The sequence below is a fragment of the Oncorhynchus clarkii genome, chromosome 22 (assembly GCF_045791955.1).
Source record: "Oncorhynchus clarkii lewisi isolate Uvic-CL-2024 chromosome 22, UVic_Ocla_1.0, whole genome shotgun sequence".
Classification (NCBI taxonomy): Eukaryota; Metazoa; Chordata; class Actinopteri; order Salmoniformes; family Salmonidae; genus Oncorhynchus; species Oncorhynchus clarkii.
In genome coordinates this window covers 8804542-8817656 of record NC_092168.1, presented here as the reverse complement: position 1 = coordinate 8817656, position 13115 = coordinate 8804542, and the positions used below count along the sequence as shown (strand labels likewise).

At 44.1% G+C, this 13115-nt stretch overlaps 1 protein-coding gene across 6 annotated transcripts in view; it reads left to right on the top strand.

Moving 5' to 3' along the window:
- The window catches only part of LOC139380285 (sodium-driven chloride bicarbonate exchanger-like), a 57728-nt gene that overhangs the window by 12751 nt on the left and 31862 nt on the right, over positions 1 to 13115 (top strand). For 4 of the 6 annotated variants that reach the window (XR_011628433.1, XM_071122854.1, XM_071122851.1 and 1 more), the window contains exons 1-2: positions 5760 to 5947; positions 12481 to 12562. Coding sequence is in view for 5 of the 6 variants with exons in the window: in XM_071122854.1 (XP_070978955.1) it covers positions 5891 to 5947; positions 12481 to 12562 (139 nt within the window). In the remaining variant the exon portion in view is untranslated. Of the gene's footprint in view, positions 1 to 5759; positions 5948 to 12480; positions 12563 to 13115 lie in introns of those variants that run through there. The other 2 variants (XM_071122855.1, XM_071122852.1) reach the window with 1 other exon arrangement.

Below are 13115 nucleotides of genomic sequence, written 5' to 3'. Positions count from 1 at the left end.
TCATGCTGTGGGGATGTTTTTCAGCAGCAGGGACTCTTAGACTAGTCAGGATCAAGGCAAAGATGAACGGAGGAAAGTACAGAGAGATCCTTGATGGCAACCTGCTCCAGAGCACTCTGGACCTCAGACTGGGGAGTAGATTCACCTTCTAGCAGGACAATGACCCTAAGCACACAGCCAAGACAACGCAGGAGTGGCTTTTAAGGGACAAGTCTCTGAATGTCCTTGAGTGGCCCAGCCAGAGCCCGGACTTAAACACAATCCAACATCTCTGGAGAGACCTGAAAATAGAAGAATGGGATAAACTCCCCAAATACAGGTGTGCCAAGCTTGTAGAGTCATATCGAAGCAGAGTTGATGCTGTAATTGCTGCCAAAGGTGCTTCAACAAAGTACTGAGTAAAGCATCTGAATACTTATGTATGTAAATGTAATATTTCAGTTTTTTCTTTTCAATAAAGAGCAAAAATGTCTATTAACCTGCTTTTGCTTTGTCATTAAAATGTATTATGGTAGCTTCACTCCCATTCCCCAGGCGCTCTCATTTGTTAACTTCTGTAACTGTAAAAGTCTTGGTTTCATGCATGTTAACATTAGAAGCCTCCTCCCTAAATTTGTTTTATTCACTGCTTTAGCACACTCTGCCAACCCGGATGTCCTAGCCATGTCTGAGTCCTGGCCTAGGAAGGCCACCAAAAATCCTGAAATGTCCATCCCTAACTATAACATTTTCAGACAAGATAGAACTGCCAAAGGGGGCAGAGTTGCAATCTACTGGGACATGCTTAACACTCCGGCCGTCCTACAATCTAAACTAGATGCCCTCAATCTCTCACAAATGATCAAGGAACCTACCAGGTACAACCCCAAATCCATAACCATGGGCACTCTCTTAGATATCATCCTGACCAACTTGCCCTCTAAATACACCTATGCTGTCTTCAACCTGGATCTCAGCAATCATTGCCTCATTGCCTGCGTGAGTAATGGGTCCGCAGTCAAACGACCACCCCTCATCACTGTCAAACGCTCCCTAAAACACGAGCAGGCATTTCTAATCGACCTGGCCCGGGTATCCTGGAAGGATATTGACCTCATCCCGTTAGTAGAGGATGCCTGGTTGCTCTTTAAAAGGTCTTTCTTCTCCATCTTAAATAAGCATTCCCCATTCAAAAAATGTAGAACTAAGAACAGATAGAGTCGGCCCGAGAATTGAACCCTGTGGCACCCCCATAGAGACTGCCTGGTTCACCCCAGACTTGACTGCCTGTGGTGGTCTGCATTAGCATCGAATAGCCCCCGCGATATGTAACTTTTCAGGGAAGTCAGGAACCAATATACTCAGTCAGTTAGGGAAGCTAAGGCTAGCTTTTTCAAACACAAATTTGCATCCTATAGCACTAATTCCCAAAGGTTTTGGGACACTAAAGTCCATGGAGAATAAGAGCACCTCCTCCCAGCTGCTCACTGCACTAAGGATAGGAAACATTGTCACCATCGATAAATCTACGATAATTGATCATTTCAATAAGCATTTTTCTACGGCTGGCCATGCTTTCCACTTGGCTACCCCTACCCCGGCCAACATCTCAGCACCGCCTGTAGCAACTTGCCCAAGCCCCCCCGCTTCTCCTTCACCCAAATCCAGACAGCTGATCTGAAAGAGCTAAAAAATATGGACCCCTACAAATCAGCTGGGCTAGACAATCTGGACCCTCTCTTCTAAAATGATCTGCCAAAATTGTTGCAACCCCTATTACTAGCCTGTTCAATCTCTCTTTCATATCGTCTGAGATCCCCAAAGATTAGAAAGCTGCCGCGGTCATCCCCCTCTTCAAAGGGGGAGACACTCTAGAGCCAAACTGTCATAGACCTATATCCATCCTGCCCAGCCTTTCTAAAGTCTTTGAAAGTCAAGTTATTTAACAGATCACAGACCACTTCTAATCCCACTGTACCTTCTCCACTATGCAATCTGGTTTCCGAGCTGGTCATGGGTGCACCTCAGCCACGCTCAAGGTCCTAAACGATATCATAACCGCCATTGATAAAAGCCAGTACTGTGCAGCAGTCTTCATCGACCTGGCCAAGGCTTTCGACTCTGTCAATCACCGCACTCTTATCGTCAGACTCAATAGCCTTGTCATCTCAAGTGACTGCCTGACCTGGTTCACCAACTACTTCTCAGTCAGTGTGTCAAATGGGAGGGTCTGTTGGCCGGACCTCTGGCAGTCTCTATGGGGGTGCCACAGGGTTCAATTCTCGGGCCGACTCTTTTCTCTGTATATATCAATGATGTCGCTCTTGCTGCTGGTGATTATCTGATCCACCTCTACACAGACGACACCATTCTGTATACATCTGGCCCTTCTTTGGACACCCTAACCCAAACCTCCAAACAAGCTTCAACGCCATACAACACTCCTTCCGATGCCTCCAACTGCTTTTAAATGCAAGTAAAACTAAATGCATGCTCTTCAACCGATTGCTGCCAGCACCCTCCCGCCCGACTAGCATCACTACTCTGGACGGCTCTGACTTAGAATATGTGGACAACTACAAATACCTAGGTGTCTGGTTAGACTGTAAACTCTCCTTCCAGACTCACATTAAGCATCTCCTATCCAAAATTAAATCTAGAATTGGCTTCCTATTTCGCAAACAAAGCCTCCTTCACTCATACCCTCGTAAAACTGACCATCCTACCGATCCTTGACTTCGGCGATGTTATTTACAAAATAGCCTCCAACACCCTACTCAACAAACTGGATGTAGTCTATCACAGTGCCAACTGTTTTGTTACTAAAGCCCCTATACTACCCACCACTGCGACCTGTACACTCTCGTTGGCTGGCCCTCACTGCATATTTGTTGCCAAACCCACTGGCTCTAGGTCATCTATAAGTTTATGCTAGGTAATGCCCAGCCTTATCTCAGCTCACTGGTCACCATAGCAACACCCACCCGTAGCACGCGCTCCAGCAGATATATTTCACTGGTCATCCCCAAAGCCAACACTTCCTTTGGATGCCTTGCCTTCCAGTTCTCTGCTGCCAATGACCGGAATAAATTGCAAAAATCACTGAAGCTGGAGTCTTATATCTCCCTCTCTAACTTTAAGCATCAGCTGCCAGAGCAGCTTACCGATTACTGTATCTGTACACAGCCCATCTGTAAATCTACCTCACTCCCATATTATTACTTACCCTCTTGCTCTTTTGCACTCCAGTATCTCTACTTGCACATCATCATCTGCACATCTATCACTCCAGTGTTAATGCTAAATTGTAAGTATTTCGCATCTATGGCCTATTTATTGCCTACCTCCCTACTCTTCTACGTTTGCACACACTGTACATAGATTTTTCTATTGTGTTATTGACTGTACGTTTGTTTATGTGTAACTCTGTGTTGTTTGATTTTGTCGCACTGCTTTGCTTTATCTTGGCCAGGTCTCAGTTGAAAAGAAGAACTTGTTCTCAACTGGCCTACCTGGTTAAATAAAGGTGAAAAATAAAAATAAAAATATTGTGTGTAGATTGATGAGGGAAAACATTTTTAAAATACATTTTAGAATAAAGCTGTAACTTAACAAAATGTGGAATAAGTCAAAGGGTCTGAATACTTTCCTGTATATGTTGGCTTCCCCCTGAGAAGTATTTGGCCTAAAAACCATAACTGTCATCTCAACCCTGTTGAAAAGTACTGGTGGCTCAAACGGATGTGATTGATGAACCATATGGCATAGAACAGTATCATGCCAGTAATGTGCCCCACTAGGCATGTGGAGGCCTTTGCTCTCCAAAAGGCTCACTCAGACTGCGTCCCAAATGGCACCCAATTCCCTTTATACTACTTTTGACCAGGGCTTTGATCAAAAGTAGTGTATTATGTAGAGATTATGTAGAGATTATATCCTTATAGGACACATCACTGCACTCTATACTCTTCTGTAAACTGGCCATCTCTGTATGTCCCGTCGCAAGACCCACTGGTTGATGCTTATTTATAAAACCCTCTTTCAACACCCGTTCTGCCAGTCACATTCTGTTAAAGGTCCCCAAAGCACACGCATCCCTGGGTCGCTTGTCTTTTCAGTTTGCAGCAGCTAGCTATTGGAACGAGCTGCAACCAAACACTGAAACTGGACAGTTTTATCTCCATCTCTTCATTCAAAGACTCAATCATGGACACTCTTACTGACAGTTGTGGCTGCTTTGCCTGATGTATTGTTTCTCTACCTTCTTGCCCTTTGTGCTGTTGTCTGTGCCCAATAATGTTTGTTCCCTGTTTTGTGCTGCTACCACGTTGTGCTGCTGCCATGTTGTGTTGCTACTATGCTGTGTTGTCATGTTGCTATTTTGTTGTCTTTAGGTCTCTCTTTATGTAGTGTTGTGTTGTCTCTCTTGTTGTGATGTGTGTTTTGTCATATATTTTTATTTAGTTTATTCTTATTTTTAATCCCAGCCCCCGTCCCCGCAGGAGGCCTTTTGCCTTTTGGTAGACCGTCATTGTAAATGAGAATTTGTTCTTAACTCACTTGCCTAGTTAAATAAAGGTTAAATAAAAAATACAAAATACAAAAAAATACTGATGAGCAGCACAAGTTCTGCCCTACACAGGTTACCATTTCTGCTTTTGTAATTGTTATGTTTCATGAACTGCCATGGACTTGCTTGCCTAAAAAAATGCTTATAATGACAATACTGTTCATTCAGGTGTCAACACCTGGACACAGAAGTGTGTTAAGTTAGTTCTCAGAAGCATTTTTTAGGAGCTTGAACAAGCATTTTATTTCTGTTCACTGGTCTCTCTATCAAAGTACATCCTTATGTGTCTCTAAAATAGATTCATAAAATCAATGCTAAACAATTGAATTATCTCAGTGTCAGTGACATTGTTGTGTTTGTTCAAACTGGCATTGATACACAAACGAACATTGTTCAACATGTAAATGCTGGTACTGGTAGGCAATGCATCACGTAAAGGTCCAATGCAGCTGTTTTTATCTCAATATCAAATTATTTCTGGGTAACAATGAAGTAGCTTACTATGATTGTTTTCAATTGAAATGGTCAAAAATAAACAAAAATAGCTTCTTAGCAAAGAGACATTTCTCAAGCAAGAATTTAGCTAGGGCTGTCTGGGAGTGGTTTGAGTGGGAGGAGAAAAACGGAACATTTGCTGTTATTGGCAGAGGTTTGGAACACAACCCCCTCCCACCAAAACTGGCGGAAGTTTCAGGCGGTCTTTTCAAACAGCTCTTACACTAAAAAGGCATTATCATATTATTCCAACCTCATAGTGTAGAAATATAAAACATACGTTTTTGACTGCACTGGGCCTTTAAAATAATGAACTTACACTGTATAGAAGGGTTTTAGTTGAGTGCGTTGGGGTGATAGCTCCCCATCTTTTGTATTGCCTCATGGTTTACCTGAGCTCCAGTCTGCAGAGAGAGAGAGAGAGAGAGAGAGAGAGCGAACAAGGTCAGGCCAGAGTGGCTAGGCTAACAGGTCAAGGCGGAGCGGAGTGGTGCAGCGATGGCAAGCTGCTACAACAGGGGCTTTACTCTGAAAGCCATACAAAAAGAGGGAAACAATGGCTTAGCACCAGCTATCTCCCTCTTAGAGAAGAGTCTGGACACCAGTGATGTCATTGTTGTAATCTCATGCAGGATTGGTGGATAAATGGTTGCTCAGTTGTTAAAGTCAACAGAGGGAGTGAGTGTGCATTTGTAAGGCTGTTCTTGTCATTGTGAGAAGGTAGACTGCCTTGCAGAGTGTTTGCCTGTCCCGGCAGCAGAGGCACACAGGTACTACGGAGCTCAGCTCAGCCTCCTGACCTCGGCTCAGCAGCACTCCTAAGTACAAGAGGACACCATTAAGGATATGTTCATGCATTCTGCTGGAGGCTTGGGTCCTAAAAGTCGTTTTTATTCTTTAAAGGTACAACTGTGCTCTGTTTACTCTGTAATGGTGTGACTATGCTCTGCTCTCTGTTCTGCTCTGTGTTTTGGAGGATGTTCTTCGCCAGATGTTCTTAAGGCTATCTAAGGTTAAAGTGTGTGTGTGTGTGTGTGTGTGTGTGATGCTGATGTTTCCTGTTAATGCTAAAAGCCTTTTAGATATATCTGTACAACTCAGTGTCAAACAGCTTCACTTTATCATGCTTGCAGTATCCTGTGCTTTAATGACATCAGGGCAAAGTTAAAACAGCGAAGTATACTATTTGAACGGTGTAACGTTAATAGCGGAGTGAACACTGTATCGAAGAGTACAGTAAGTACACCTCTCAGAGATAGGAGAAGATAGAGGAGAGATAGAGGGCAGCCAGGGGGCCGAGGTGTGAGAGATAGGAGATAGCCTGTCCTGCTGGTGTCAGCCATTGATCCTTGGGATACAGGAGAGGAGATGAGTGCACCCATATTAATTCTGCACCAGCAAAGGCAAAGCCTGCTTGCCATTTTGTATTGCAGAGCCTGTAGGGATGATATGTTTTTGGATGTCCTTTGTGATTCTTATAGAGGTGCCAACTTTGTTGCGGGAAAAGTGAATGGAGGTTGAAGGACTGTATTCTATGTATTATGTACTTTGTGTTCTATGCAAAGCTGAGCTCATCTGAGCAGTAGACGCCAATCTTGGATCAGTTTAGCATTTCCCACCCACTAATGGTTAAGGTTAGGATTGAGGGAAGGGAAGCTGAACCTAGATCTGTATCTATGGGAAACTTCACCCCGGAGCCATCTGAGCACGGTGTTGTTGTCATTACGAGGCTGCTGGTGCTATTGCTGCCAGAGTGAACATTGCCATCTGCACGGATCAGACCCCAAATTATGTCTGCCTCATCCAATTAAATCACTTGGGCTGCCCCCACTAATCCCCCACAGTCCTCTGCTCTTAAATATGCCTTTTGCCTTTGAGTGCACAGCGCTTCCACAGTGCGAGTTAGGCCAACACTGTTCCACACCACCACCCTTTCTATTTTCACCACCGTTGTTCATGTATTGTAGCCTGTTGATCTCTGGTCATCTTTTTTCTCTCTTGTCATTCATTCCTACAGTATGTCATGCTGTTGCTGTATGCTCGATGTCATTCTCATTGGGAGTGTTGGATGTGGTGTTGGATGTGGTGTTGGATGTAGTCACTATCAAATCAAATCAAATGCATTTATAAAGCCCTTCTTACATCAGCTGATATCTCAATGTGCTGTACTGAAACCCAGCCTAAAACCCCCCAAAACAGCCTAGCAATGCAGGTGTAGAAGCACACATGTAGTGTGTCACACCAGGTTAGCCAGAAACCCCACATAGAGAGTTGTTGTAGTTTGGGGGGAAAATAGGTCACAAGCCATTGCTTCCTAAAACACACTACATGAACACTTTACACGCAAAACAATACACGCCTTGGCCTGCTATATTGTACAGACAGCGTAGAACGCTACCCACGACAAACATGAACACTTCCGGATGCACACAGACAAAACTGAATACATTGAGAACACATTTCAATGGAAGCTAATGTACTGTGCAGCCGGGACAAAGAGGACTAAGCAAGTAAATGTTCTGTTAATATATCGCTAAGCAAAATGCGCGGGGTGCACTTTAATCCTGAGGCACTGTACAGACTTTGATCCCTCCTGTGTATCAGCATGCAGATTACCAACCTGGGTCCTGGCCACGGAGCCTGACCCATGTGCCACAGCAGCTGTGGAAGGACAGCAGTGTCCTTCAGAATCCAAATGGGCCCTTATGTCCTAGCGCTGGTCCAGGGCCAGAGCTTCTGTTAGAACTAGGAACACAAGTGTTTCGCTACGCCCGCAATAACATCTGCTAAATAAGTGTATGCGACCAATAACGTTTCATTTGATTTTGATTTTGATTTGATGTCCAAGACAGGTTTCAGAGAAACATGAGCCAAGGCAAACCAGAAATGCTAGATCTATACAGCACATGTAATCAATGATAACACACTTCACCCATACTTCAGTTGTACTGTAGATGTCATTTGTAGATGAACCTCTATGCTCGTGTCTGTGTTGTGGGAGTGACAGGTCTGATAGCAGAGCGTGCTACTGCGTCATTGAAGCACTACAGTAGTGTGTGATGTAATGCTCCCAAGTCCAGATGTTTGCTCGAACACAGAAATGCTGCTGCGCTGTAGTTACAGCTTGGATGCACTCTTACTGCACTTGATGAGACCAGACCATTAGTACATTATTCTACAATATATTGGTTGCGTCCCAATGGGCACTGGTCAAAAGTAGTACGCCGAATAGGGAATAGGGTGACATTTGAGACGCGGCCATGGAGAGATATCATCAATGCTTTCGAAAACTTGATCTTTGACCTCTGAACTTTTTGTCTTTAATTGTCTCTGTTTTTTTAATTTTATTTTTTTAAACATTTTCCCCCCTTTTTCTCCCCAATTTTGTGGTATCCAATTGTTAGTAGTTACTATCTTGTCTCATCGCTACATCTCCCGCACGGGCTCGGGAGAGACGAAGATCGAGAGCCATGCCTCCCCCGAAACACAACCCAACCAAGCCGCACTACTTCTTAACACAGCGTGCATCCAACCCGGAAGCCAGCCGCACCAATGTGTCGGAGGAAACCCTGTGAACCTAGCAACCAGGCCCGCCACAGGAGTCGCTAGTGCGCGATGTATTGTCTCTGTTTTTGATGCTTTCTGAATCCGAGAATCCCCCCCCCCCCCCCCCCACAACCTGTTCACGCACATGACAGGCCTGGCTGAAGAATCAGAGCAGCTGTCTTCAAAGTTTCATGTAGCTTTTTTGCCACATCCAGCATGGTTTTCACGCACTTCGTTTGGTTTACACTTTAGAAGCTTTTAGTAATTAAAAAAATCAACTTATTTTGGTTACTAAGTAGATTTCATTTGTCAGTTTCTGACTATGTTAGAGAACCCATCCAAACAAAGCTGATTCTGTCATCCTTAGTGCGCACAGATGTACAACATACCGACTTCGTCAATGTTTCACATTTCCTGTGCTTGGTATGAACATGGTGCACTAACTGTGTTTGAAGAATATAGCATAACTTGTTCAATTGGCTTCAGTTCTCTCGTAACGGCTCGTAACAACTACCCGTGGAAAAATGTTGTGTGATATCCATGTCATGATGCCCTGTCCAAGTTGCCCCAGTGAAGCAGTGAGACATGGGACCCTGTTTGTTTATTGATTGTGTTCAGGGTGTGCTAATTGTATACATAGCACTATTGACAGGCCAGACCTTCTTATTGATTTACTGCAGCGCTGGTGCTATAATACTGATATACACTGAGTGTACAAAACATTAGGAACACCTGCTCTTTCCATGACATAGACTGGCCAGGTGAAAGCGATGATCCCTTATTGATGTCACCTGTTAAATCCACTTCAATCAGTGTAGATGAAGGGGAGGAGTCAGGTTAAAAGAAGGATTTTGAAGCCTTGAGACAATTGAGACCTTGTTTGTGTATGTCTGCCATTCCTGGGGCGAGATGGGCAAGACGAAAGATCGAAGTGCCTTTGAACGAGGTATGGTAGCAGGTGCCAGTCACGAACTGCAAGAGTGCTAGGTTTTTCACACACTTTTCACAAAGTTTCCCATGTGCATCAAGAATGGGACGCCACTCAAAGGACATCCAGCCAACTTGACACTCCCGTGGGAAGCATTAGAGTCAACATGGGCCAGCATCCCTGTGGAACGCTTTCGACACCTAACTCGTTGTCAGTAATGAGGTTATTACTGCTAGTTCTCCGGAACACTCCGTAGGCTTCGGGCGGTTAGGGAGAAGACAGCTATTTGGGTCACACATTTCCATAGACATGCTGACATTGTAATGACAGTATTTATGTCAGGAGAAGAGGGATCTGGATCATGTCTTATACAAACTAAATGTCACATTTTTTAGCACATAAAATGCTTATCTTTTGAATTAAGTGCTCTCATGTCTGTGAGCCTATGTATGCGTGTGTGTCTATGTGTGTGTCTGTGTGTGTGGTGACTCATATAGAGAGCGACTCCTATATAGAGCACATGGTACAACAAACTACCGGATCTTTCACATATATCTCCGCGCATTCATCAAATGTAGCAACTTTCCGGTTAATGTATGCAGGCCTGTCCAATGTTGCAGTATGTTTCTGACAGTTCATACTGATAAACCAATCAAAGAGTACATCTGTTGAGCAGGATTGACAAACACATTCAAGGACTCTTTGTTGGGGGCAGTATCATTGAAGTGCTGCACTTAGCTTACTAGAGCCTTCCCACAATTCACTTGCTCTGCCTGCTACTCCATGCCCCTGTGTGGAAAGGCCAAGGTGTTAGAGGGAGTATATCTTCATCTGGCCATGCTTCTCTCTCTGCTGTGTGTGTGCAGCTCTCTCTCTTATGTCTCCTCAAAGGCTCCCTCACAGGCAGTGTATGTACCTCTTGCAGAAATCACTGAGTGGGCTGGTGACGTGCACTCTTCTGCTCCATCCTGCAGTACCAGACCCCCCCCCCCCCCCATCTCCTGGGAGTTCTGGTCATATGACCTCCGAGCTGCCACCTGCACACATTAGCATTAGCATATTAAGTGAATGGAAGGCACTCAATAAGGCATGTTAAAATATAGAGCTGTGAACTACTGCGAAGGCTTGAACAGAGTTGAGATGATAATTCCGTGCCCTTGTCCGGCTGGCTGTGTGTCTGGGGAAGCAGCGGGTCGTGATAGAGCTGGCCAATATCTGCTAACAGAACAGCAGAAGTACTTGCATTTAGACAGCATACCATGTAGGGTTTGTGTTCAACTGAAGCAGGGGTAAGACATCTTGAAGTTGTTGGGTTGTTGGATTTCCGTGCCATCTCTGTTATTTGTACATTCTTATTGTTTGCAGCAGCAACATAACATTTGGACTTCGCAATATAACAGCCACCTTGAGACCATAGCCCAAGTCATAACAATGACAAAGCATAATTGTGGGATTGTAATCTACATTGACAACACGTCACATCTGGACAAAGACTGCTCAGTTGGAGGTTGTAATTCCTAGGGTTTCGAAGGGGAAATCCATTTAAATTAGATTTGTGAGCATCTTGCTGTGTCGTGACACCCATCTGTCCCTTCTGTCTCTCTCTCTCTCTCTCTCTCTCTCTCTCTCTCTCTCTCTCTCTCTCGCTCTCTCTCGCTCTCACACACTGTTTCTCTCTCTCTCATCATCCTCCCTGCCACCATTACATAGGTGGACATGTGAGGTCATCAAATCAGCAGCACTCACCACTAATACCCCCACGTCTCCCTCTCATCAGCACCACACATCTGACACGTTCACACTTCATTTAGACACTTCTTCCTCCGTCTATTGTTTTGGAGAGCAGAGTTGCTCAATGATTGTGTGGTGTAAGGTGCCATATGTGTTAAAATGTGTTAAGTAACTGCATCACAGTTCATTCGCAATAGGACTGAGTGGTTGTTTGTTCTGATAAGGGTTTTTAGAAGAGGCGCTTTTAGTCAGACTGGGGCTTTGCCAAACAGGAAACGCAGTGTGTAAATCTACACTATCCAGCTGTCTTTTTGTCACCATTTAATGACCTTTTCTGAGGTCAACTTACTTCTCACAAAGGTCTTATATACCCTTTCTGTTTTGATGTTATAACCTCGCTCACTTCTATAGCCCCAATGCTTATTGTAGCTAACGTGCCAGTTTATAATTCTTGATAATATGTAAGTCTGTCAACGTTATTTGTCAGGAATAAACTATACTTTGAGTACTTTTTTGTTGACCCTCGAGTAGATTATTGTTTGAGCTGGAACATTGAAATGCTTAGGTGACCTGGCTCCCATGAGCATGCAGCTAAGACAACAAGCATAACGTGCTATTCTGATGAACCAAAGTGTGATATAGCTACTAAAAATATTGCCTAGTCCGACCATTACTCTGTTCCAGCTGGTTGATAGGGGTTATTAGATAGGTACTGCCATCTTGTCTATTTCAAATCTTCTCTCATTGATCGAGACAGCTGAGTGTCATCGTGACCTGCAGCACTTTGGGGTGGACACCCACCTGTCTCAGTCAATGAGAGAGACGATTTGAGAGAGACAAGATGGCGTCGTACACATTGTTGGATTACTTCATGGAACAAAACATTTATTTTTATTTCATAACGGACATTGGTTGTCTTCCAAGTCGGGAATTGAGGAAGTTTCGCCAAGTTAAGGTTGGTGAAAAAATCACCTGTGCTACGCCAATACCTAACCTGTATTGGTTAATGGCGCGTCACATTAGCCCTTTACAATCTGCTAGCTAAGTGTGATCAGTGTGATTCAGTGCACCTCAAAGCAACCAAATGAGACTCCTGGCTGTTATCCAGTCTTTTAGAAAGCAATAATATTCTCTTGGGGAAGATAATGACTACATGTACATAATGCCTATATGGATTCAACATTCCAATTATGTAATTTCAATCATTTCAGTTTTTGTCTCTCCTTCACAGAGAAATGATGAAGAGGCTGTGGTGGACAGAGGTGGATACCGGTCCATGGTGAAAACCAATTTTGAGAAGGAGGAACTCGAAGGTACATTGACATTATGTAGTACAATACCTTAAGTTAATTGTGTGGAAGCCTGAAAAGAAGGTTAGAAGGCAACCAACCCACAGGGTCAATTGAAAGAAGGCTGTTGTTATCAAGACTGAGGCTGACCTAATATGGACACCGTACCCGTGAGACTAGAGAGGGTGGTAACGAGAGCTGCTTGAGCTGCAGCGCTCTGATTGGTCGGTTAGTCGTGACTCATGATTTCAATAGTGTGTAGATCGCTGAAAATCATCTATCTTTGTATCTGAATTGTAAAAACCTGACGACCAAAGAGAAGACCTGCTCATTTTAGCACATAGTAACACTTTGTGAAGTTTGATTTGCCTGGTTCTTAAGTTGCTCTAATGCATAGTGGCTGGTGACTCTGTGTTGTGTGTTGTGTGTTGTGACTAGGATTCAGCTCACGCCAACAGTGTGTGCTCAGGTCTCTTCCGTGTGAAGTCACTCACAAGCCCCCAGGCCAGAATCACAGTATCTGAACAACACAGTCTGAGAACACACCAGTGGCGGTCCGTGCCGTTTAAGATGAGGG